The sequence below is a fragment of the Phoca vitulina genome, unplaced genomic scaffold, assembly GCF_004348235.1.
Source record: "Phoca vitulina isolate PV1807 unplaced genomic scaffold, GSC_HSeal_1.0 scaffold34, whole genome shotgun sequence".
Classification (NCBI taxonomy): Eukaryota; Metazoa; Chordata; class Mammalia; order Carnivora; family Phocidae; genus Phoca; species Phoca vitulina.
In genome coordinates, this window is record NW_022589737.1 from 465,461 (window position 1) to 492,617 (window position 27,157).

General features: G+C 39.9%; 2 protein-coding genes across 6 annotated transcripts in view; one reads left to right on the forward strand and one right to left on the reverse strand.

The window, feature by feature from the left end:
• SIAE (sialic acid acetylesterase) overlaps positions 1–26,820 on the reverse strand; it is a 54,429-nt gene extending 27,609 nt beyond the window's left edge. The window contains exons 1-3 of one of the 5 annotated variants that reach the window (XM_032426411.1): positions 26,796–26,820; positions 9,794–9,955; positions 1,524–1,699 (exon numbers count right to left, since the gene is read on the reverse strand). In XM_032426411.1, the coding sequence (XP_032282302.1) occupies positions 1,524–1,699; positions 9,794–9,917 (300 nt within the window). In that variant the 5' untranslated portion in view covers positions 9,918–9,955; positions 26,796–26,820. Of the gene's footprint in view, positions 1–1,523; positions 1,700–2,381; positions 2,421–9,793; positions 9,956–13,697; positions 13,833–13,998; positions 14,196–26,795 lie in introns of those variants that run through there. The other 4 variants (XM_032426410.1, XM_032426409.1, XM_032426408.1 and 1 more) reach the window with 4 other exon arrangements.
• Positions 13,990–25,972, forward strand: SPA17 (sperm autoantigenic protein 17). Its single transcript, XM_032426422.1, has 5 exons — positions 13,990–14,055; positions 15,195–15,375; positions 20,678–20,748; positions 22,567–22,653; positions 25,682–25,972. The coding sequence occupies exons 2-5, from the start codon at positions 15,222–15,224 to the stop codon at positions 25,820–25,822; spliced, it is 453 nt and encodes a 150-aa protein (XP_032282313.1). The 5' UTR covers positions 13,990–14,055; positions 15,195–15,221; the 3' UTR covers positions 25,823–25,972.
• Positions 26,821–27,157: the final 337 nt, after the last annotated feature.

Here is a 27,157-nt window from a genome sequence, read left to right on the forward strand (position 1 = left end):
CCTGCCACTCCCCCTGCTTGTGCTCTCTCTCTCTCTGTCAAATAAATGAATAAAATCTTAAAAAAAAAAAAAAACTGGAAAGTAACACGTGTTAAAGAAATTGAAACCTTTGCAGATTGCTGGTAGGAACATAAAATAGTACAGGCACTATGGAAAAATGGTTTGGTGGTTCCTCAAAAGTTAAACATAGAACTAACAGATGATCCAGCAATTTCACTCATAGGTATATATCCAAAAGAACTGAAAGCAGGGACTGGAACAGATATCTATAGAACGATATTCATAGCAGCATCATTCACAAGAGCCAAAAGACAGAAAGCACCCAAGCGTCCATCAACAGAAGAATGGATAAACAAAATGTGGCATAAAAAGGGACAAAATTTCGATATATGCTACAACATGGATAGACCTTGAAAACATTATACTTAGGAAAATAAGTCAGACACAGAAGGACAAAGATTGCACGATTCCATTTACAATAGCATCTAAAAAAAAAAGAAAGAAAGAAAGATGCTTTCTACACAGAAAAATAAATAAATAAAACAAACAAACAAACAAACAAATAAATAAATAAATAAAAGAATTGAATACTTAGGAATAAATCTAGCCAGGGAGGTAAAAGACTTGTACACTGAAAAATGAGGTACAAGAATAGGCAAATTCATAGAGAGACAGCAGAACAGAGGTTACCAGGGGCTGGAAGAGGGAGAAAAGGAGGAGTTCTTGTTTAATGGGCACAGAGTTTATGTTGGGGATGATGAAAAAATTTTGAGTATAGATACGGGTGACAGGTATACACAGGACTGTGAATATATTTAATGCCACTGAGTTGTACACTTAGCAATGGTTAAAATGATAAATATGATGTTATATTCATTTTAACCACGATTGTTTTAAAAAGCACGTTTTGAAAACAAAGTCTCAGAAATACAGTGATTTGCTCCAAGTCATACAACTGGTAAAAGGCAAAGCCAACATTCAGTCTCAATTTGTTAAATCTCCATGACAACAAAAGACATGTATTCTATCAGATGCAGAGCTTGAAACAAAATCTAATTGTTTTGATTTCCTAGGCTCTCTCCAGAAGCTCATCTTCTAAAACCTATCATAAAGAAGAGTAATCTACTTTGTCTTCAATTTGATATGAAATCTGCCTGACCATCAGGTACTCCGGCTTCTGCCTTTAGCTCAGGAAGGGGAGGAAAGAGTGCCCCGCACCCTTACAGTGCACTAGGCATGATTAAGAAAGCAGGCTCTGGAGTCACATTACCTGGATCCTCTATTAACTGTGTGACCTTAAGCAGGTAATTTAATCTCCGTGGGCCAGTGTCCTCATCTGTGAGATGAATGGTATTCATCTCATAAAGTTGTTAAGTCAAATTAATTATTACATGCCAAACACTTAGCACAGATCTTGGCCCCTGGTAAAAAAGAAGGTTTCTACCTCCTTCTTGCCCCCTTCTTCCTTCTTCTTCTTCATCATCATCAACATTATTTATTAACACTGAGCCCCTACAAATTACCTGGGAAACCGTCATCTGCATGTTACTTTGCCCACTGCAAAGCCAGACATCTCCAAATAAGACATCATGAACTCTCAGGGTGATGTTCTTTCTCCCGAAAGTCTGCTGTGCCATCACCTTGTAAGGTCCACCAGGCTTCATAGGATCCAGTACCACCATCCAGCTGTGAGAGCGTGCTGAAATCATTAAGAGGCTCCAAGGAATTAATCAATCAATTAAAATGAAATTAAAGCCCAATCCTGCCATGCATCATACTCATTTGTGGCTAAACCCAGCCATTGTGATTAACTAAATGCAAAGATACAAACATTGGCCAAATTTCACACAAGCAAATAGAGATAACAAAAGCAGCAGAATTTCTATCCTTAATCTGTACCAGTCCCTCCTTCCTTGTAACTGAAGCATTTACAGGAAAAATAAATCACCCAGTTATCATCCTAAATGAGAACAGACAAAAATATACTGAGATTAAAATTCAGGGAGTTTAATTAAAAAAAATAAAATAGAAATTCTTATTATACTATCCAACTGTCAATATTAATAGAATCATAATCTAATAGATTTACACAGTGCCCCCAAACTAATCTGTAATTATATAATCAAATGTGAACACAGGTTAGAGAAAATCATTTACAATCTGGAACTTTCCCCTTACTTGATGGTGTCATCCTCGTCATCAATCCCCCACCCACTCCCCATGTCGCTTCCAAAGATTAATGCTACCTTTGGGTCTGGGTTCTCCAGACTCACAGGTGAGCAGAGAAAGTGACATATAAAGAAGCAGTAGGAGCATACAAATTAATCTCTATGAAGAAGATATTTAGATGTGCCCAATTAATTATTTTCAGAGTTATTTACCAGACTCAAGGTTTTCGGACTCAATTAGGGAGATGAAAAAGCTATCCAAGACCCTATTTCAGAAATTCATAGCATATTCCTTAGGAACCACCCCCCTACCACCTTCCTACCTCTCACCCACTCATACCACCACCACTGCCAACATCATACTCAGAAACTTAGGGAAAATATCTTCAAAATGGCAAAATTATGCCTCAGAGAACCAAACAACATGAATAAAGTTGAAGAAACGAGAGTGAAAAAAAATAAAGAAAATAGAGAAATGATCATTTTAGAATAAATATTCTTGGCCCAATGCCAAAGAATACAAAATATTTTCTAATGTGTGCCCGTCAGATTAATGTTAATTCAACGGGAAAGAATGGTAAGAACTGGAAATGGAGCACGCTGAAGTTATCACAGCAACCGGTAAAAAAATAAGAATGATAAAAATACTATCCAAGTGCCTACTATGTGCTAGACATTGTGCTAAGTTCTTTCCAATCAGCAAAAGCTAAGCAGGAGCATGAGAGGTCCAGATGCACGATAGGAGATTCGTAAAAGCTCAAACCACACGGGGTTGCTCAGTCTTGGGGAAAATGTCCAAAAGCCTCAAGGCATCAGCAAAAGGGTACACGCTTGCTCCTCTCCTAAGTACAACCAACTGAGATTGCTACTCCCCTCCCTTAGAGGTCAATTAAAGCCAGGTCCAAACGGTCGCTAGTGTTTTTACACCACCGATAGCCAGACATCAACATATTAAATGCATAATTCACCTAAAGCGGAAAAATCACTGTTTTGGAAACAGTGGGCAGCTCATGCAGACAGTGTCGCACAGGTGTGATATGCACCATATGGCTCACGCTTCTGAGCAGACAGACACTCCAATCTGTCCCAACTACAGTCTTGCCAAGGTCTTCCCAGGCTTCTTGCACGGACATATCTTCCTAAAGCTCTGTCCTTCTGCCACCAATATTACTCATCCATTGATGAGGAGGTCAAAAAACTTAGGCAGGACTTTTTTTTTAGCTTTCTACTACTATACGATCTATTCCTACTTGCTAGTGTTTATTGGATTTTACACTTGGCCTCAATCACGCAATATGGCTGGTGAAGTAAATGGCCTTCACCAGCACTTCTGAAACGTTTTGCTGCCCAGCAACAAAAAGACAAATAAGGGGAAGGTGAGACATTTGGACAAGAGATGGCAACACCGTCCTACTACAGCAGGAGGATGAGCTCCTTCTAGCACCTGAATAGTCTGAAGAGGACTAGGGATCCAGACCTGAGCCTTAGTCCCAAGAACTACTCTCCTGAGGAAAACTCTCAACTCCTTCAAAGACCTTGGAGAACTTCCTCTGCCCTACTCAAGTTCTCTTAGTTTCAAGCAGTTTTCCTCTCCCACTTGATAAAAGAAAAATAAACTCTGACACAATAATGAGGGTTGAATAAAGTTGCCTGCCCAGGAATGCAGGGGAAACCGGACCCACTGCAGAGAGCTGACTAGGGGTCAAACTAACTCAGAAACAATTCGGTTAAAACAATGAGTATTCCCTCCCCAGTCAAAGTATATACAAAGGAGAGCAACCCCCATGAAGGCTGCCTCTTAGACTAAAGGCAAGGGTGGGATGACAAAGGCAAAAGTCACCCTGTTTCCCAAGGCGAATTGATTGGTCCTTGGCTGGCAGTTCAGGACTGGCTGGATAAAGTGGAGCTCACCACAGGATGATGAAATCCACTTACAGTTTTTAGAAACTGTGTTGAGCCACCAAGTCCATTACGTTGAATCCAAATAATAAAACTGAGTCATTGACTACCAGGAGTTGGAAGTTCACCATCCAGCTGGCTTTCTGCTGATCCTGATGGGCTTTCTGAGCAACAGCTACTCTGGTTCCTTCTTCTGGGCCCTTATCGCCTGCCATCTTACCACCTGTCTTACCAATCCAGGCCCAGGTTTCTGTAAATCCTCATTTTTGTTGCATTCATATCTCTGCTTCCTCGCATTCTTTCTTCTCCCATCGGGGAAGATTCATGTCCTTCCTTCATTACAGAATGTCTTAGAATGCTTACCGTGTGCCAGGCACTCCATCAAGTAAACCGCAGATAGTAAACCCCAGCCCTGAGTTACACCAACAAGAAAGCCACGCAACCTGATTAGGGACTTATGTTTCCATGTCCAATGGTGAGTGTATCTGGTGGCCTATTTCTTCCTGTCCCTCTTCTCTTCAGACTCCGGCCAAGGGCTTAGGTAAAGAACTCTCTTCAGGGGCGCCTGGGTGGCTCAGTCAGTGAAGCATCCGCCTTTGGCTCAGGTCATGATCCCAGGGTCCTGGGATCGAGCCCCATATCAGGCTCCCTGCTCAGTGGGAAGCCTGCTTCTCCCTCTCCAGCTCCCCCTGCTTGTGTTCCCTCTCTGGTTCTCTCTCTCTCTGTCAAATAAAATCTTTAAAAAAAAAAAAACAAAAAAAGAACTCTCTTCATTTTTTTCTCTCTACCTCCCTGACCAACCCCCACCTCAAAAATCAGAAGAACAAATCATCAAAGGGAAAAAAAATTAAAGGAATTTGTCTAAAGACACGATTAGTCATAAAGGGCTTTCATGCTTTTTTTCCTTTTTGCTATTCACATCAGATGTTAATTATTTTTCAGGTTATTGTGCCAAATCTCAGATGCCAAGAGAAAAAGGAAAATTATCCATGACCTTTCCCTTCCCCAAAGGAAAAGCCTACAGCTGAAAGAAGCAGCCCTGTTCGCTTCTTCCCTCACAAAACCCTGGCACTTCACCAGCTGCAAATCAGTTCAATGATTTGTGGAAGTGACTGGGAGGTCTTAGTGCCCAAACTTCCCCTTGACAACCTGCATTTATTCTGTATAAAGTTCATGTCCACCGCCACCAAATATGAATGTAAAAAGAAAAAAAAATCTTGAATATTTTCTAGTGATAAAACCGTTTATGCAAGTTGTTTAAATGATAGAATCTATGGCAGACACACCCTAAGGTGACACCCCGTAAGTCACACTCTTATATAATCCCCTTCCCCTCAAATGCAAGCAGAATCTGTGATTTGCTTCCAACCAACAGAAAATGGCATGGGGGAGGAGATGTCATTCTTGTGATGATTAGGTTACATTATATGCAAAAGATAAAGGAGTTTTGCAGATGGAATTAAAGTTCCTAATCAGTTGACTTTGAGTTAATAAAAAGGGAGATTTCCTTGGGTGGGCCCGACCCTAATAAGGTGAGCCCTTTAAAATAAAGGTCTCAAGATCGGAGATTTGAAGCAGCAGAGATGCTTCCACAAATGCTATAGGCATAAGGAAATGAATCTGCCTGCAACCTACAGGATCCGGAGGTGGATAATTCCCTAGTCAAGCTTCCAGATGAGAACACAGCCCAGCCAACACTTGATTTCAGTCTTGTGAGACCCTGAGCAGAGAACCCAACTGAGTGACGGCCCAGGCTTCAGATCTCTAGAAACTGTGTCATGACAAAAATGTGTTCTTGTAAGCACCTAAGTTTGTGGTAATTTATTATGCAGCATAGAAAAGGAGTATGCATGCTAACACTGCAACCAGGAGCTTTTTGCTTCTCTAAGGGGTTTAAGCTTTTTGGAATTTTCTAAGTTAGAGAAAATATCTCTACTTACCTCAGTCATGATGACAAATCCAGACACACCCTCATTTTACCACCCTCCATGTATCCCCCATGTGTATCAGAGTGAGAGGATATACCTTATCCTCCCCCATTTTATTCCTTGTGTTTGAAAGAATCATCATGCATCATCTGACAATATGTTTTGAACAGGCCCAGTACCTGACCCATATTCCCAATCATCCCTCAAGTTCTAATTTTCCCAAAGCTTGAGTGTCAGTCTGCTGGACAAGAACCTTCATGCTGTTAATTCCATTTTGTTATGGGCACCCAGGGGACTGATTATAGGTAATTAGTTAAATATTAACAGAGACAGAGTGACAAATTGAGGTAGTCTAGCTGAAAATCCCAGAGTCCTCATCAAAATTTAGATAGAAATCAACCCTCCAATATACCCTGTAGTGTTTCCTTTGAGAAACATTTTCTTTGCTGCCCTATAAAATTTCCTACGTGTCTACCTCCTTTACTCCAAATAATACTTTATCCATTTTGCTTCATGTGCAGAACGGAGCAAGGCACCCCTATTGGTAGGTTTATGGATCTACATAAAATAAATATCTTTCTTCTCTACCTAGCAAATGTGGAGAGCCGAATAAATAGATCTACCCCCACTGCTACCAATAACCATCCCTTTTCCTGTGAAATTACCATCAACAGTCCATGAATCACTTGGTTCCCTTAAGTTGCTACTGGATATTTTAACTTCAAATGACACATCACTTTGCAGTAAAGCAACGGAAGCATTACTTAAACCAAAAGTACCAAATGTGAAAGGACAGCATGAGAGAGTGAGTTCCTGGAGGATGGGCACAATTTGTATTCTTCTTTGTATTTTCTAGGGTTTCAGGGTTTTATACACAATAAACCCTCAGCTGATGTTTATAGGACTGAACTCAAGACAACTGAGCAAGTTCACTATCACCACGAAGGAAAAGAAGGCTCAGCCCCTAATCATTACCTTTTATACCTTGTTGTCACTACCTATCCTCCTGCCTCATCTCTGGCCATTCCAAATATTGGTCCTACAATAGCCATGAAGGGAAAAAAAACTAAAAATAATGAGTAAGAACATTTTAAAAAATCTGAAATACTATATATATGGGCAGAACAGAGCAAGATGCCCCTATAAGTAGGTTTATGGATCTACATAAAATAAATACCTTTCATGGAACTGGAGGGTGTTATGCTGAGCGAAATAAGTCAAACAGAGAAAGACATGTATCACATGACCTCATTGATAGGAGGAATTCTTAATCTCAGGAAACAAACTGAGGGTTCTAGAGGGGAGGGGGTGGGGGGATGGGCTAGCCTGGTGATGGGTATTAAAGAGGGCACGTTCCGCATGGAGCACTGGGTGTTATGCACAAACAATGAATCATGGAACACTACATCTAAAACTAATGATGTAATGTATGGTGATTAACATAACAATAAAAATTAAAAATAAATAAATAAATACCTTTCTTTTGTACCAAGCAAATGTGGAGAGCCTAATAAACATATATAAAGTGTATATATATATATGTACACACACATACATATGTATATACGTATATATATGCATACACACACACATCTTCTGTATCTGCCATTAGAGTACTATTTAGTCTCTGTCTCCTAAATATTTATTGGTATGTTAATTATTGGCACCAAGGAAATCCTATTTATTGTATTTAAACTACAGCGGTTCTTTGGACTTCTAAATCGACATCATTTACTGAGATTACCAGTATTTACACTCTGTGCTGTTAATTTCTGAGATAGACAAAACACAAAAAGAAAGCACTGCTCATCTGTTGAATTGAACTCATCTTCATTTTATCCTACAGGCCACCAGCAGCATTTAAATCTAACAGAGAACAACTTCTCAATCAGTTTAAGCTTCCCTTTTAACTCTTCTAGTCTCACCCAATAACATTCTTACCTCAAACAGTGTTACAATCCAAGAACTGGAAGCACTCACCTTGCATCTGTGGCTGGTACACAGTAGTTAAAAATGTCTATTGATATGCACAAACAATGAATCATGGAACAATATATCTAAAACTAATGATGTAATGTATGGGGATTAACATAACAATAAAAAATTTAAAAAAAAATGTCTGTTGAATGGAAATGAATTTCAAAGAGCCTGCACCAGGGTTTAGATCACTCTCAACTGGATATTGACAGAACTGATTAGGCAATCTTTTTGTTTTCAAGGGCCAAAAGAATGTCCACAAGCTTCCTGGTCGTATATATACTCAAGTCACTGCTCCAACCACCAACTCCCACATTCACCGCACTGCTCCCCAGAGTAGCCTCCTTCCCCAACAGTCTCTCACCTTCCACACCCCACAACTATATCGCTACCTCTGACGGAGATCTGACCCAGTCTCCACTTGACCCAGCCCCGACTGTGGCCTCCTGCCTCTAGTAACTTCCAGCTACGCTCCTCCCCGTGCTATCTTACACAGCTTTATCTCTCCGGGACAGAGAATCCTTTGTAGGACCTGTCTGCCCATGGAGGCTTCTGGTTCTCACCTTCTTGAACATCCTTGCGGCCACTATCTCGGGCCAGGCCTTCACTGTCTATTGCCTGAATCTCATAATAACTGGCTAACAGTGCCCACCACCTCTACTCTTACTGATCTCCAATCCACCTTCCACAGTGCTGCCAGGGTCATCTTTCCAAAATACAAATCCGACTGAGTTATTTTGCTACTTAAAATCCAAAAATCCCAATTAGAACATACACTCCTTAGCAGTGACAGACAAGCGTTCCTGCATTTCCAACCTTCGTCCGCCGGCAGGCACGTTCCCCGGTGCTCAAGCCCACCAACCTGCTTGCCACTTCTCCAAGGACCCGTGCTCACTCGTGCCTCCATGCTTCCGTCCAGGCTATGCCCCCTACCTGGTTTGGCCTACTCATCTTTAAAGATGCCCTACTCATCTTTAAATTCACTTAGGCTAAGTGAATTATCTCTCCTAAGCACTCCCAGACCACACTGCACTTCTAGACTGTGGCCCCTAACGCACTCACCTGTCATCAATTATTATTTTTCTCTCTCCTCCCCTAATCTGTAAGCTTCCTTAGAGAGAGACCACATCTATCTTGCTAATTACTGTACCACTTGATAAATATTTGACTGACTAAATACAATAATAATAATAATAGTGGCAGCTAACATTTATTCAGTACTTCCTCTGTGCCTGGCACCGTTCTAAGTACTTTACACATGTTAACTCATGTAATCCTCGCACTAATCCTAAATATCATTATTATCTCCACTTTACAAATAAGGAAATTGTGACTCAGAGACATTAAATAACATGCCCGAGGTTATATAGTCATAACGTGACAGAGTCAGAACCTGAACCCAGGAATCCAGAGCCTCAGTTCTTCAGCCCTCCTCCATACCGCCTCTCCATTTACGGTTCAGTTCAAATGGCACCTTGTGTGGAAACCGCCTCTGACCATCCAATCTGAGTTCGATGTTTCTCTTCCGCATCCCATGATACCATATATAACACCTGCCTCATAGTATTGATCACGCTGCACTTGATGACTTGGTGTCTATTCCCATTATTCCATGAGATCCTGGAGGGCAGGGATTTTGACTTTGTCTTGATTTCCTTTGTATCCCCAGGGCCCAACACATGGTAAACACTCAAATTTTTATGGATGGATGAATAAATGGATGACTGGGATAACCTGAGCTGGAGCCTAAGCATTCATTTCCAGATTATCCAGCAGGTGGCAGAAGAAGACAAAAGCTGAACAAAGGACCAGCGGCCTTACCTTTCACACTTGTCACTTTCTTCATGATGGCTTCCTGCTGTTGGTACAGAGTCACTGTCACGGTGGCCCCCGATGTGCCATAGCCCCAAATCACTGCCCCGGCAGGCTCCTTCTGCAGCACCATGTAATTATTGATGTATGAGGCGAAGCGAAAACCAACATCTAAAAAGTGTAACAGACACTTAGAAGAGCATCATTGGGACATTCATCACCAATTGAAGCTGCTTAAACAGCAAGGAACATAAAGTCTTTATACAGGGCAATTTGAATATATCCAGTCCTTTTCATCTTCTAAAGCTAGATCTTATTCCTTCTAATTAGGTGAGCGACCTAACAAGAACAGTTGCCAAAGATATGCAGCATAGTACACGGTGACCAATAAAAGGAAAACTCAAAGAGCCTAGGGCAACCAAAGTGCCACCAGCCTCCTCCCCCTCAGAGCTCTTGACCTGCCTTTGCCCTTGGGCTTGGCCCTGATGCTTCACTCCCCCCCCCCCCAATTGCTAACATGCTCCTCTTATACACCCCACAGATGGTATTTATGAGAAAAATAAACCACTTCCTTCCCCTACTTTCCATTACCACGCCCACTCCTTGTTGCTGGGAATAAAGAAACCTGCCTCTCTCCAACACAGCCTTCCCCATCTTTCCCCCCACTCTTTATCTCCCCTTTTGCATCCTACCAGTGTCGATTTCCCACAAATAATTCCCCTTACTGTGGTTTTTTTTGACAACCCACTGAAAATTCTAAATAAGCATTTATGAATATCTGCAATGTCTCCTTCCTTCTAAGGTAAATACAGATAAATAAGATGAAATAATAAGGTCAGTGAGAAATAGAAGGTCAAAATGTCAGAACAAAGGTCTTCCATCTCAATTTTACCCATTTCACAAGCTAAATTATATAAAAAGCACAAGAAGGAGAGCACTTGAAACTGTAGATTCTATTCTAGAGTCACTAACAAGACTGAATAAGAACTCACTTTAACGAGATCATTCCTATTTTTAACATGCAGCCTATATTGAAGTATTTTATTAATAACAAGCATCTATCCAAATTATCCCAGTGAGTTCCTCATCAAAACTTAACAAGGGGAAAAAAAAAACTTCTTAAGTTATGTCCCAATTTGTCTGAACAAAACAGACTAAAATCCCTAGAAGAAAATAATTAACAAAGTTAAGATTTTTTTTAAGGGCTTTAAACAAAAATGATAGGCAGGAAAGAGAATGAGAACTAATAAGGTTGACATTTTCCTCCCTGGAAGCTACCAATAAGGATGGCCCCTTAGGCTATGCTTAACAGGGCAGTAGAGTTAATGGGGTCTCCTACACAGATCCAGTAGCCTATTTGTCCTGTGCTGTGAATAGCAACCCAGTCGCTAAATATCCTCTGCTCTCCCTCTCTCATGAGTTTTAGTTCCATCATAAAACCGACATGACAACCAAAGATCATCCAGAAGGCTGTGTAATGGGCTGGAGACGCACAGCTACCACAAGCAAAATGCTCTAAGAAGAGACGCTAACACCGCACAATTGCATAAGCAGGTTGGCAGCAAGCTGGAGGGAAGGGGAGAGGCACATGCGTGGGAGGGCCTAGTCTTGGGTAGGTACTTCATATGGAACAAAAACTGGAAACTAAAGGGCTAAGAGCTAAGCAGAGAGACGGGGGGGGGGGGGGGGGTACAGAGTGAAGGAAACTGGCTGTCCGCTCCCACATGAGCCTGTGCAAATAAAGGGCGCTCTGAGTGCAGCCATTGTCTTCCAGGCTGGGGACACATCTTTCCAAGTCCGTCTGTTTTCGCCGACACACACTTACTGGACCTCCTTGTGCCTGGCTCTATTCTGCGTTAAAGAATTTTAAAGGTAGAGAGAATCTTTCACACCCCTACGTACAATCATGATCAACAGACTAACACCCGGCTAGTTTAGGTAATTGAGGTTAATAGCTTGCATATTAATTAATTAATTCGACAAATATTTATTGATGCCTACTGTGTGTCAGGCACCACTTTAAGCATTGAGGCTGTAACAGTAAGAAAAAGAAAGAAAAAAAAAAACAGACAAAAATCCCTGCTAGCAGCAGGGAGCTTACGTTTTACTGGGGAGCTTACTTGGGGCAGGCACAGTGTTAAGCATACGTCAACTCCTTTGACCGACCTGAAATCACGTAGGTAGTTTATGATAGGACTAGAAATCAAGCCACCTGATTCCAAAGTTACTGCAATTTCCACTCTGCTGCAGTTAGATACTGGTGGTAAATTAAAAAAAAAAAAAAAAAAAAGTCATATTCCCTGCCCTTATAAAGCTCACATTCCAAGCCGATAAGAGTAGACAGTGGAACGTTACCAAGGAATTGAGCAATGGACAAAATAGGAGAATAGGGAAGGACGCAGGACTGCTCATTCTTTTTGTCAAACACAAGACACTTAGCATTTGAATTTTTTTTTTTTTTTTAGGTCTTTAATTTTTCCTCCATTTGGGTGTTGGGAGTGGAAAACAGGAATTAGCGTTCTGGGGAAGTTAAAAGTAGTCATTAAAAGTAGACTGACAAAATTAGGACAGTGGTTAAGTTACCTCTGGTGACGACCTGGTGGATGCACTGGAGAGAAACATCCAGAGAGTCTCAATAAAATGCAATGTTCTAGTTCTTAAGTTGGGTGCAGCACCCTTGGGTATTCATTTTCTTGTTTCATTTCTCATGTATTTTTATACATTTCAAATATTACACAGTCAACATGGGCACAGGGGGAACGACTGGAAAGAAAGATGCCAAGATATGCAACCAAACAAGAAGGAAAGAAAATTTAAAGCATTAATGAAAAATAGTCATTGTTAATGCAAGCAATGTAACGGGAAGACCCAAAAGCGAAGACAGAACACTGTATTGGCATTAAAGTTAACAGCCTTTAACAGAAAAATTAATAAAAGAACGGCCCTACTCTCCTCTCATATGCTGGACTCAAAAGTCACTGAGTGGGGATGAGAGTCAAAGTGCTATGCACAGTGCTGCTGGTCTACACTTCTGTCAAAGCCTGAGACACTACTGATGGGCCACAGTTGGTCTCAGTCTGGGTACTTTTGGGTTCTCAGGTATAGCAACAGTCATTTTTCTGCACCCTGTCCCCATTCTCACTTCAACTTTCATTTCTTAGCAGGGATCTTTGGGGTCCACTATTTGAATGGTTTGAAGGAAACAGTAGGTGCAGCATTATCATTTTACTTGGCATTAGCGGGCAGATTCCACCTTCTGGTTCTCCATGGTTGTGGCTCAGTGTCCAGCCCGCAGTATTCAAATGACAGGATCTGCCCTGGACAGTAGTCAAAGTGAGTCACCCTCCTCCCCAATGCCACGCCTATGATCCCACCACCGATATCTGTAAGCTGCGCCAGAAATCAAAGCTAAGCCTTAAATACTCTGAGCTAGTGAGGGGGTTGTATTTCCTAATCCTAATCACCACTTAAACTAGTCAAATATAATTCCCCCAAGGAACCAAGCTTGAAGCAAACCCTCCCCAAGGGTACTGCTGAGGGGGCAGCAGGGAAATGTTGTGGATGACTCAGTCACCTGTTTCCAAATATTATCTAACTAGCTTCACACCCGCCCCCGCCTTCGACTTCCCCTGCGACTATTCAAAGACCCCAAAGGCCTCGGTGTGGGACATTTGGGCCTCCCCACTCAGATACACCCAATCTCCCTCTGCGCCACACCGGGCATCAGGACGACGGTGCAAGGGCGTGGAGGAAGCGCACCGGCCGGAACTCCCGCCCAGCGGACCCCTGCGGCCTAGGCCCGGGTCAGAAGGCCGGCTCCAGGGTCGCGGTTCGCGCGTCCGGCAGAGGACGCGGGATCTCGGAGCCCGCGCAGGCTGACCGGCAGGGCCTGGGCCGAGCCGGGCCGCCTCACCTGCACTTGTGCCGGCCGGCAGGATTAAAGGCAGGACCAGCCCAAATACAAATCCCGGTACTACCATGTTGGCGAGGATCCGACACCCGGGTGCGGAACTCCGGGCGCGGACTCCAGGCGGGGCCGGGGTCGTGGGCGGGGCCGGGGTCGTGGGCGGGGCCTGCGCGGGGCGGGGAGGCCTGACTCCACCCCTCCCAAGCCGTTCGGTCGCGAAGACGGTCCGTGGCCGCCGGGCGAGGCCGTGCCTCCCCCTTCCCGGCCGCCGTAGTTGAATTAAAAAAAAAAAAAAAAAAACGGTTACCCAGCAACGAGAAATAACAACTGGAACCATCCGCACCAGCTCTGAGAGAACGAAGAGGTGAGGCGGTTTACCCCACTTCCTCTCCAAATCCGAGACCTCGCCCTTTTCCTTTGCCTCTCGCATTCTCTCAGGATCCCAGACACGTTCCGGGATCGCGAGGGCAGATTGGGCGCCAAGGCAGCCCATTCTGCGAGTCTGAAGTCCCAGATCCTCGACGTCCCGCCGCCCAATAGACCGGTGTTCCCCCTCCAACCGCCCTCCACTCCCCTGATTGGTTCAGGGTGTTACCTGTCCTTCTCACAACCCTAGAACGACTCAATGCCTCATCTCCTGTTCCCTCAAAAACAGAAAAACATCCTCCACACATTGGGCCTCATTAAACCATCTAGTCCCTCACCTGGACCCCTCCCACGGCTTGTGGAATTGTCAAAAAATTGACACCTTCACAAAAAGGCCGGGTCCCTGAGTGTCGTTGCCATACTCAGCAGCTCAACCCGCTGCTTGGCAGCTATCCTTAATGCAGTCCTTGTATTCCAAGACAGGAAGATAAGACCTGGTCAAGACAAAACCAGAAAACACAAGAATCCCAAAATCTTGGACGCTAGGACTGCAAAATCATGACCTTGCCTCCGCCCCCCTTTAACCCTGCTGCCCCTTCCAGAGTATGTAAGTGCTTCGGAGCTTTGTAGGTCATGCCTCCGAAGTGGAAGCAAAGGGCAAGACTAAGTGTTAAACTTCTTCATTCAACAAATTAGAGTAATTTCTAGAACCAAGATTAGTTCTTAATTCAGGTTTGTTTTTTTTTTAATTTTAGACCCCAAACAGTGTCTTCTCAGCGATTTATGATGAATTTTTAACAATGGTTCTCTCTGAGTTCCTGTGGGATAGCAGAAATTACCCTCACCTTCTAAAGGCAAGAGGGACAGAGAGAAAAAGTACTTAGTGTTATAGTGAAAAATCTGTGATTTTTGTAATTTAAAAAAATGACTTGGCCTAGTAAATGAGTCTGTATTTGTAAGATTCTAATTAATAATGGAGAGTTCAAAACTCGAAGAAATGATGGATTGGGGTTGTGTTCAGGGGAAAGGATTGAAGTCCAGAAAATTTGGGGCTCAGGAATAATTTGTTGTCATCATTGTGATTATATAAATAAAATCAGACAAATTTAAAGACAGTACACTCTAATGCATCTCTAGGTACAATAGGCAGTTCCTTCCAAGGAGATGTCGATTCCATTCTCCAACACCCACTACCGAATTCCACAAGGATTTGGGAATCTTCTGGAAGGGCTGACACGCGAGATTCTGAGGGAGCAACCAGAAAATATACCAGCTTTTGCAGCAGCATATTTTGAAAATCTTCTAGAGAAACGAGAGAGTAAGCTTTTTTTAAATGGGCATTTTTTTTTAAAGTAAGAGACTAAGCATTTGGTTATGGTGAAACTGGCTTAAGACCATCCTCATTCCATAGAAAGTCTTTATGAGGCAGGTAGCTTCAAGTAACAGTTCTTGCTATTGAAAACATGTGCCTTTATGACAGGTTCTCTTAAATCACGTTATTTCACATTATTGAAGATTACCAGTTGATTACACAGACCTTCTTCATTGTGTACTTCATGGACACACTGGGTGGAAGGAAACCTCAAGAGATCGTCCAGTCTAACTCTCCATTTTCCAACAGGCTGTTCCAATGCATGCCAGGCAGTTGACTGTCTAGTCCTCCTGGGAGGAGAGTTTGTGGTTTTCTTTACATGGTGACTCTTCTTACTTGAAAGTATTATAAGTGTTGTAAAAAATAATTCTATGCTCCTTAGATTAAATAGATTAGTATTTGCTGGGGTATATGAAACTAGTCTGCAAAAAGTCACAGAGAAACACTGCTTTTAAAGTGAAATTCCAGAGGTGCCTGGGTGGCTCAGTCAGTTAAGGATCTGACTCTTGATTTTGGCTCAGGTCTTGGTCTTGGGGTCATGAACTCAAGCCCCACATTGGGCTCCACACTGGGTGTGGAACCTACTTAAAAAATAAAAAATGAAAGTCCAGCTTGAGAAGGTAATTTATATCTTTTCTCTATTCTCCCAAGGTCCCATCCTGCCCAGATTCATACTAACAGTGACTCTTTGGCTGAGAGCCAAAGCAGTTTCTTCACTTCCAGAAATAAAATGTCCAAATTCCCAGGCTTGAAGGTTCATAACTATCAAGACCTGATCCAGTAGTCAAAATGGGAATTATTACAGCTATACATTTCTATTTAAAAACCCCTTCTTGACTAGAACAACCATTTTGTATAAACTGTTTCCATCATTCCAACAAAGTGGTAAAGGTGACTAGAAGTAACTACAAGTAAGTAAGCATTTGATTTCAAATCATTTTCCAGAAGGAGGAAACCTCCCACAGGTTTGAATTGAAGCAACCCCCATACACACTGCACAGCTCCACCATCTTGTCTTCTTTGCTCAACCCTGGCAGAGCTCAGAATCTCTGCCAATTTCCTGAATGTTGCTGGTCTTTTCCATATCCAGTCAGTGTGAATATTTGTTGCACAATTTGATACTTATGTGCCACTAAAAAGCTATTAAGAGAAATCTTTTAGGGTAAGAAGTGAATTATAATGAACATTAATTTAATTTTGTTATTATAACATTAATTTTACAAATTCATGAGTAAAAGGTCTTTAGTCATTTATTTAATTTTAGATCTCAGAAATGTCCCATTACAAAAACATTTGAGTCATTGTTAGTGGATCATGATAATTAAAGAAATTGGTGATTCAGATTAATGGTCTCAGAATACTAGTCTCTAACTAATAAAAACTAGACAAAACTATTTGAAAAAATTTGAAGCACCATACCCATTTCCACTCAAGCAAACCAAAGGCGAATTATCCAACTGATGCAAGTATCAGAATGTAGTCTCTAAAAGGGAAGAAAAAAGTCCTCCAGCCCTGTCTCTCACACAATGCAAGAACTCCCTGGCCAGCATTCTTCATAGGTAATTATTAGTCCTAATTTTGATTTTTCTGACAGAAAACGTGTTAGCATTTGATTTAAGTAGTATCTGAAATCACTAGGGAAAAGGTAGACTTTTTATTAAATGATGTTGAGATAAAGATAGAAAAAGATAAAATTGGATCTTTTCCTTACATCATACACCAGGGTAAGTTCCAAACTGACTGAAGATTTAAATTATTTTTTTCATGAAACCATACAAATACTAGATGGAAACATGGGTGAATTTCTCTGTAATATAAAAGAGGAAAAAATTTTGCTAGCTAAGTAGCTATAATTACTTATTCAAAAGCAATGAGGGAAAAAGACTGATAAGATTGACTACGTAAAAGTAAACTTTTACATGACAAAATCCCCATAAGAAAAATGAAACTACAAATAACAAACTGAGGAAAAATATCTGTAATTTATATCACAATGGGTTAATAAACATAATAACTAAAGGCTTGTAAAAATACTGAAGAAAAAACTAATAACCTTATATAAAACAATGGTCAAGAGATACGAGCAAAACACACAAAAAATGCAAATGGCCCTTAACATATGAGAACATACTAAAATTAACCCATAACAACAGAAGCCCAAATCAAAACTACAGTGAGGACCACTACCCACCCCCATCCCCCTTAAGACTGGCAAAAAGCCAAAAGTTTGCCAATTTATTCCAACAAAGCTAGAGAGGAAATAAGTCATATACATTGCTGGAGGAGACACAAAATGATATAACACCAAGGAAGAGAATTTGACATAGAAATTCAACTTCTACCCTTTTCATTTCTTCATTATTCGAGGAAACAATCCAAATATCCGTCATAGGGGATTTGTTGAATAAACTAGAGGACATCCACACAGTGGAATTATATACAACTGTAAAACAAACGAACAAAACCAGAATGAGGAAGATCTCTATATGTTGCTATGGAGTGATCTTCAGGATATATTGGGTGAAAAAAATAAGGTAGGAAAAAAGTATGTTTAGGGGCGCCTGGGTGGCTCAGTGGGTTAAGCGTCTACCTTCAGCTCAGGTCATGATCCCGGAGTCCTGGGATCAAGCTCTGCATCAGGCTCCCTGCTCAGTGGAGAGCCTCTTTCTCCCTCTGCCATTCACCCCACTCATGCGCACACTCCCGCGCTCTCTGTCTCTCGCTCGCTCGCTCTCTCTCTCTCTCTCAAATAAATAAAATCTTTAACAAAAAGAAAAAAAAGTATGCTTAGCATGCTACCAATTATCTAACAAAGGGGTGTGAATACGAATATATAGGTATTCGTTTATATTTTTAAATAGAAAAATAAGTCTTTTAAAAATTTACATTTACATCTGAAGGAGAAGTAACAGAGTGGAGGGAACAGGATAGAAGCTAGACTTCTCTGAATATATCTTGAATTCAAAATCATAAATGTTTAACATAGTTTAAAGTGGAAATAAATTTTAAAATTGTTAAGCAAGCTCTAAAGTTTAGAAGCAAAGTGAAACAAACAAACGTAGCTAGTATTGAATGGGTAGACATAACCACACAGAAAAGAATTATTTCAAGTGACTTTATAACACAGTAATTTGACTGTACATCCCTAGTGGATATAGCCTAAAGACAAAATGAAGTTAAAAAGTCTTGAATTGTTTTCAGTAATCATTGTTATAATATCATAGTATAATTATAATTATAGTATAATTATAGTTTTTATACACTGTAGGACATAGCAAATAAGTCACTATCCTACTGTTATTAGGAATAAGATTTTTAGCATAAGAAAAATGACAAACAGATATAAAAATGAAGGAAGTTAATAAAATCCTGTAATCCTAAATTTGAACAGAAAAATATCAGTGTGACCTCGATATATTTTCTCTTTAAAAATTAAAAAAAAAATGTTTTCTAACTCTATGCATATTTTAAAAGGCCACAGAGCAATGACCAACCCAGTACCGGTGAGCACCTAGCCTCTAGACTGTGGCCTCTAGCTACCATTTCCTAGGAACCAAGGCTTCTTAGAGAACTACCTAATTCTGTGAATTGGTCAGGAAATATGCAAGTTAAGCCTGAACATCTTACCATACCAGAAAATAAGGAAACTATCAAAGATTACTAGAGCTGTTTCCAAAGGACTAAGGAGCATCTGAACACCTGAATGAGCTCCTAATGGCCAATTTTGGACAATTAGAGCATCGAGAAGAATAATAAATGTAATGGATTGAAGTTGATCCAATTTCTTAAATATTCATTTGTTCATAATGATCAAAACAAACAAACAAATAAAACCTCCTTAAGAGGATCCTAAGGAACCAACTGATTATTCTGTAAACTGGTCAATAAAGGGAAAGAATCAAACCTTTAACCTGCCTTTTCTGTATGAACTGTATGTCAGGGTAGCCAATAGTTGGTATGGGTAAGTTTTTCTTTACTGATTATTCCAGAAATAAAGAAGTACTGATCAAATAAGAACATTGCCATTTTGCAACCCCTAAAGAAGTGATCTAAGCACTCATCATCAATGGGCCCTTAAAGATTATAAAAAGAGAGACAACCAGATATTATGTATATCCTGACAATTACACTGAACTTTCTATAAAGTATGCTTGCCAAATAAATAAATAAATAAATAAATCCTGAATCAGCTACAGGAAATTCAAAAGCAAAGGAACTTGTTAAAAGTCATCACGGGAATGGAATCAGAAATATCTAAACTGTGGAAAACTCCAAAGGAAAAATGATCCAATTTCCTCAACAAAAACATTGCAAGGAAAAAATGTGGGCTGGGAGATAGGTGAAAATCTCTTTCAATTAAAAGAGATGGGAAAGGCATAACGAAAGGCTGTGTGTGCCCACTGTTTGGGTTTTGATTTGAACAAATCAACAGTAAAAAAAATAAGCAAAGAATATATTAGACAATAGGGGAAATTTGGATAGCTGATATTAAGGTATTATTGTTAGTATTTTTAGATGTGATAATGGTATTGTGGCTTTATATCTTAGAGATACACACTAAAATAACTATTTGTAGATAAAACAATAGGGTGCCTAGAACTGGCTTGAAAATAATCAGAAGAAAGTGTGGGTAATTGAGTGAAGTTACAGATAAAATAAGATAAATCATGAGTTTATAATTATTGAATCTGAGTAGTGTGCACATGAGAATTTGTTATATTATGCTCTCTACTTTCTAAGTTTGAAATTGTTTATAATGAAAAGTTAAAGAAAAATTCTGCTTAAATATAAATACTTCTGCCTGTCTATGTCTACTGACTACATAATATGCCTCATTTTTTAAAAACCTCTCCCATTCTTTACTTTTCCAAACTTCCTTGCTGTTTAGCATTTATACATTTTCCTGTGTTTACTGACACATGTTTATGAGTTTCTGTATTTATATTTAAGTATTGGCATTCGTTCTCTCTCTCTCTCCCATTTTATTATAAATTCTATGAAGGCAGCAATTATGTTTCTTTACTGCCTTTCTAAATATCCCCAAGGGCTCATCTAATGTTTAATTCATCATCATATATTCTGTGATCACTGCTTATGTTTACAGTGTTAGGCTATGTACATAATAAGATTTTCAGCTGGCAGTAAAGAACTTGTGGTTTGAAAAAGAAAACTTGTTTTGTGTTACTATTCTGGATTTACTTTAATGGACTCAAAATAAGTCTGAAATTATTATATTTTTATTATTTAGAAACCAACTTTGACCCAGCAGAATGGGGGACTAAGGTAGATGACCGCTTCTATAACAACCATGCATTCAAGGTATGGTCCCATGAAACTCGGGATTTGGTTATTTTCTTCTCCCTGTCTCCAAAACAGAGAATATTGCAATCTCCCCAGAATCATGAACATCATGAAAGGCATCACAAATATCTTATTAAACCTTTTTAATTATGCTGTTCTTTCTGACAAGAAATTTTTTTCTAAAGTATCTGAATCGTGGACAGATGCTTAGCTGAAATTGAAAGGTGATCAACAGGAAGAATGTACTTGAAAGTTACAGAATAATTACTCTCATTTATTCTTCAGATTGTATTGGGTATCACAATGCTTAGCAATAGCAGATCCTCAATAAATATTTGTTGAATTAATGAATGACATTTCATAAAACACCATTTATCCAGTTGTTTCATCATCATTGACATCTTACAAAAGCCTGATTAGAATTTAAATTCATAATGGTAGAGTTTTTTCTACAAAGCTCATCTGTTCAGAGACTGAACTTACCTTCTCTTTAGCAGCATTCTTAGAATCAGCCTTTTTCAGCCAAGGTTCGTCAAAATAATTAAGCCCTAAGCCAAAGGTGCTCATTGCATGTAAGGAATCAGTGTCCCTCCTTTGTTCCTAGAATGACTCTAATTATGTACCATCTGAGAGAACTGAGAGAATAGTCACTCAAATCATTCTGTGTTCTGTGGTCCAGAAGAGGAACACTGGCTGAGAAAGGCTGTGTGCGACCCTGCATCATGGCATCCACTAACTGGGAACTTGATGGAAATTCTGTCTCAGGCCCTACTCCAGGTCTGCAAGTTGGAAGCTGAACTTTAAAAAGCTCCCCAAAGTAACTTGTAGGTACATTCAAGTCTGAGAAGCACTCTTCTAGACGACTGAGATAATACCTTAGCCACAAAGTACCATCAGATATTAGAATTAAAAGGAATTAGCCAAGTTCAAGTTTTGATGGTGTTCCCCAGTAGATTTGGGGAATTTCCTGGGGAAATACCTGTCACTTATTCCATGAGTTCAAAAGTGAAGTTCCATCCATTTGTGCCTGCCAGATATGGGGGTGTTTAGTTTGTTTCCATCTAGTCTTTTAACAAGATTCTCTGTGTTCATGTTTTATTTCAATCAAAGGAATAATGTCAAAAAGTTTTAAATCTTTGTGTCACATAGCAATTTCAGGGTGGTTTTTTTTTTTTTTTTTCATCTCTTTTGAATTCTAAAGGCTTTACTTAATTAGCTTATATGTCTTCAAATTTCTGTTTTATGGATTAAAGAAACTCTTCCCATAGGTTGTGAATTAGCAATGCCTCTATTTTGGTGGAAGATTTCAATAACCATGTCAAAATAGGCAGAGCTGATTTCCCTTTTTTACTTAAATGGTTCCCCAAAGCAGAACTCACCTCTTTGACAGGGTTTTTAATCTACAGACTTCTTTAAAAAGTCAACTTGACCTCACACTACGGGACACAGTGGCATACATTTTGCTCTTATTTTAAAAACTAACAGCACTTCTTTTTTATACTTTGTTCAAGATTCATTACAGCATCTTAACAACTTTTAGTATAAGACAATAGCTTGTTTTGCATATGAGATAATGTTGCACACATTCCAAAAACAAAAAATCAAACATTTTTCACCGATTCCTTGGTCATATTTGTTTATGCATATTCCCTTGAGAGTTTTCATTTATTTCTCTTTTTTCCCAACCTACTTCCCTTTTTTAAAAAAAATCAGTGGGTATTTAATTCCTACTACTTCTCAATAACATACAGCAATATTTAATGACTTGAAGCAGTTTGATCCAAGACTTTACTGTTTTGGAATATTGCCTGTTTGGCCCTGTCACCCCTCTTCCAGGATCATGAATCACCTGAGAATTGTGAGTCCGAAAAAGAAAAGTCTCACACACCTGTGAAAGAGGATGAGACACCAGTCACAGCCTTAGTAAGTTATGTTTTCCATATACTATTAGATTCCTACAAGAATCATATCACTCAATTTAAAATTATACTCCAAATATGAATCCAGTCTGTTATCCATATTGCTAAAATTATGATTTTGCTTTCTAGATAACTAGCATCATGATAAACTAACTGGTGGATCATTTTTAGCTATGCCTATCATAAAGGAAAACTCCTTCTTCCCCTTAAAAATAAAATCTTTTTTTTCCAAGATTGTCAATGGGTGGGGAAATCTCCCCAAGGGGAAACACAGACAGAACTCACCGCCTCAGTCTTCATCCTTCAGATTCACTTTCCACTTTGAGAATTTGTCACTAATTGATGCCCTCACCACCACACAGGGGCAAAGGTTCAGAGATAACAAAAGGAAACGCACTGAGAATCACATACCACCAAACAGAATGGCTTCGCACAATGTGTCATATTCACCGTCCATGCACTGCTGTCTACAAAATGACTTCCTGCCTAGCAGCCTCCATCTAAGCAATAAAGACCTGAGTAGGGTCCACCTTCAAAGATACCTACTTTCAGTAGTGTGCTAGATCCAGCTCTCAAGAGACAATTGTGCACATCTCTAGACAACCCATGATCAATAATGTCTGCTTGGTAGCTTGAAATCAGCCATGGTAGGAGTATGAAGATCATGGCCAATACTGCAAATCAGACTTTTTTTCTAGGGAGTCTATATATAAACATTTACCAGCATATCACTATCTATATTCTTCATAGTCCAGACTCAAGCCTAATGAGAAAGAACTCACTCTCGACAGTGCTGAAGGCCAAACTTATGAGTTCCTTTTCATGTTTTAATGTCCCAGTTAGTCACCCATTAATTGACACCCAAAGCAGGTATCCCCTTCAAGGAATACCTTACCTCCTACCCAGTTGAGGGCATAACTTTTCCCTACACAATACCATTACAAATTATTCCAGAATTATATCAATACAACCTAATTGGCCTAACATTGCCATAAGATGCAATGGGAGGTCAGGGAAGAAAAGGAGTCATTTCCTTACATCTTTAGTAGTTGCCCTTACTCAGCTTTTCATGACTTTGAGTTGAGATCTCATTGATTTCCAACTTCATTATAATTCATTTGCCCATACTGGGGCATCATCTCAAGAGGGCTTAATACCATTCTGTTTGCACTGAGAAGTTTGAAAGCTAGATTTGCCTCATTGTTTTTTTAATGGGGTGAGGGGTGTAAACAATCCAAAGGTCCATCAACAGGAGACTGAGTAGATAAATCAAGTCGTGTTAGTACAATGTAATACAATGGTGTCATAAAAGAAGAAGAATGGGCAGAGTTACATACTGAATAATAATAGAAAAGAGAACCAAGATACATAGTTACCAAGGAAAAAGTAGTTGGGAACATTATAATTAGTATGATCTCATTTTTAAAATAAAAAGCCATGTATATACCCATTAAGAATACTTTTTATACAGAGAAATTTTAGAAAGTTATATATACTCAATCCATAATAATGGTTACATCTTAGGAGTAGATTTGGAAAGGGGGAGAAAACTTTCACTACGAGTGACATTTAAGTTTTCATTTTTTAAATTTTTTTTTAAGATTTTATTTATTTATTTGACAGAGAGAGAGTACAAGCAGGGGGAGTGGCAGGGAGAGAGAGAAGCAGGTTCCTGCTGAGCAGAGAGCCCAACATGGGGCTGGATCCCAGGACCCTGGGATCATAACCTGAGCTGAAGGCAGATGCTTAACAGACTGAGCCACCCAGGCACCCTGGCATTTAAGTTTTTAAATGTATATATCACTGTTATAATTTAAAATGATATATCAGAAACTATATATCGGTACACCTGGGTGGTTCAGTCGGTTAAGCATCTGCCTTTGGCTCAGGTCATGATCCCAGGGCCCTGGGATCGAGTCCTGCATCGGGCTCCTTGCTCAGCAGGGAGTCTGCTTCTCCCTCTGCCTGCCACTCCCCTTGCTTGTGCTCGCTCACTCTTTGTCTCTGACAAATAAATAAATGAAATCTTTAAAAAATATATATATATATGTACCGGGACACCTCGGGTAAGCGTCTGCCTTCAGCTCGGGTCATGATCCCAGGACCCTGGGATCGAGCCCCGCATCAGGCTCCCTGCTCGGTGGGGAACCTGCTTCTCCTCTTCCTCTGCCGCTCCCCCTGCTTGTGCTCTCTCTCTCTGACAAAGAAATAAATAAAATCTTAAAAAAAAACCAAACTATCTATTGAGTTAGACACTTAAGATCTGTGTGTTTCACTGTCTGTAATTTAGATAAACTATACCTAAATTTTATTTTTTTGAAATATTTTTATTTATTTATTTATTTGAGAGAGAGGGCAGGGGGAAGAGCAAAGAGACAGAGACAAGCAGACTCCTTGGTGAGCATGAAACCCAATGCAGGGCTCGATCCCAGGACGCTGAGATCATGACCTGAACCGAAATCAAGAGCCAGATCCTCAAGGGACTGAGCAACCCAGGCACCCCTCTACCTAGATTAAAAAAACAAAAAACTATATACGGAAGTTCAGCCAACCACCCTAAAACTGACATTTTTGGACTAAAAGGATTTCTCCTTGGCAGTCCACTTTACATGTATGATTCTGATTAGTTAATCATTGAAAAATTAAGAAATTAATTTCATGTAATCATGATTATTTTGAAACAGCACATTTACTATTCTTGACATTTTTATATGCTTCAAGGATTCTTACTTATTTTCCCCCAAAAAAATGTCATTGCTCAGGAAACTGTTAAATAGGAGCTATTTTGAGGGGGGAAGTTGGCACTGATCATTTATTGCAGAGACATATTAAAGAATGAGAAAACAAAATGCCTGCTATTTTGGCACTCACCATTTGGAACATACACAACGTGACAGTATATAAAATTCCCTTAGGAAGCAGCAGATCTCGATTGTTACGTCCCTATATTGATTAAATTTATGCAGTTATTTTTATGGCATCAAAATATTGGATATTTAAGAAGTCTCTTAATTTTTCTCCTTTCCATAAAGGAACCTTCTGAAGAAGAAAAAGCAAAAGAGGAGAATGCTGCTCTCAAAATCCAAGCAGTCTTCCGGGGACACTTAGCCAGAGAGAAGGTGAAAAAAATGAAATCGGGTGAAGCTCAAGAGAAAAGAGAAGAAAATAAATGAGAAGACTGGTTTTACTCCCCCGCTCCCCAGAAAAAACATGAAAAAATCATCCAGATCCATCAACCTCGTTGTGATTATTGTTTTTTTTTCTTAGTAAGGGAGATTTGATGTAGTGAAATAACATTTGTTGCTGTTGTGAAAATCTGTCATGAGCATTTGTTTAATAAACATGCCATTGAACACATGCCTCTTAAAGATTTCTCTGAGTTCATGAGTCTTATTTATACTTCTCCCAAGTCTCTGTATAAAGACCCCTGGATTTAAAGTTATAGAACTGACATATCTGAGTTTTCAGGACTCTCAGTGGTTATGTGGTCTAACCATTACCTAATGAATAAATCCTCTATCACATCCCTGAAAAATGGTCTTTCTGCTCCTGGTTCACTCCTGGTGATAGAGAATTTTACTGCCTTTCAAGCAAAGTCCATTTAATTTTTGAATAACTCAAATTATTGAAAAGATAAGCTGAATCCAAAATCTGCCTCCCTGTAAGTTTCATCCATATGTTTTCATTTGTCATGCAGGCATGCAGTCATTTATTGAAAAATGTATTGAGCCCAAAACATGTGCTGGGATTTAGTAGTGAATATCTGTTCCTACACCCATGCCGCTGACACTTTTTTATTATCTTGCTCTCCAGAACCACACAGAATAAGACGAATACATATTTGGAAAAAAAAAAAAAGCCATCATAGCATCATAAATACTCTCCCATAAATACTAAAACTTCCCCAGTTTTCCCCAATGCATGAATTGTAAATACCTGTGTCATAAATTCAGAGGCCTTATGGCTTTTTTTTTCCAGTGAATCATTCAAGCCCCCTTTTAGAAATTTCAGTCTCTCCTTTTTGAGACCTTCTCACCCTTGAATATCTAAGGAAGTGTGAGGTTCATGTCTTAGACCCAAAGATGCAGTTCCCTTCCCAAAACAAAATAGAGAGGAGGTGGGGTCTTGTTTAACTAACACTGTTACCTTCTACTGCAACGATGCGGCATTGTGGTAATGTTCTGGCTGGTTCGGATTCCTGTCTGCACACACTGGGTGTCCGGAGCTTTGGTTCTAGGACTACACCTCTCTCGGTTCACAGCCACACAGCCATTTTTCCCCAGAGCTCAGTAACATGCCTGGCTCTGTCTTGAGGAGTTTCTAAAACCAGCCCCATGTTATGCATAACAAGTGTACACCTGCAAACACTTAGATCCTTGTCTTAAGCTCAGACGTTCTCTTTCTGCAAAGCAGTTTTATTTCAGGTGCCCCATTTTCTCCCATCCCCATCCCTGAGCTTTTATCAGGTTCTACGCCAGAAGTTCACCCAAATGATCTTCTCAACTCAA

Coding starts and splice junctions, on each gene's coding strand:
- SPA17 (XM_032426422.1), top strand. CDS start 15,222: ATGTCGATTCCATTCTCCAACACCCACTACCGAATTCCACAAGGATTT. Junction 20,749..22,566: donor ATAACAACCATGCATTCAAG/GTATGGTCCCAT, acceptor CCCCTCTTCCAG/GATCATGAATCACCTGAGAA. Junction 22,654..25,681: donor AGACACCAGTCACAGCCTTA/GTAAGTTATGTT, acceptor CTTTCCATAAAG/GAACCTTCTGAAGAAGAAAA.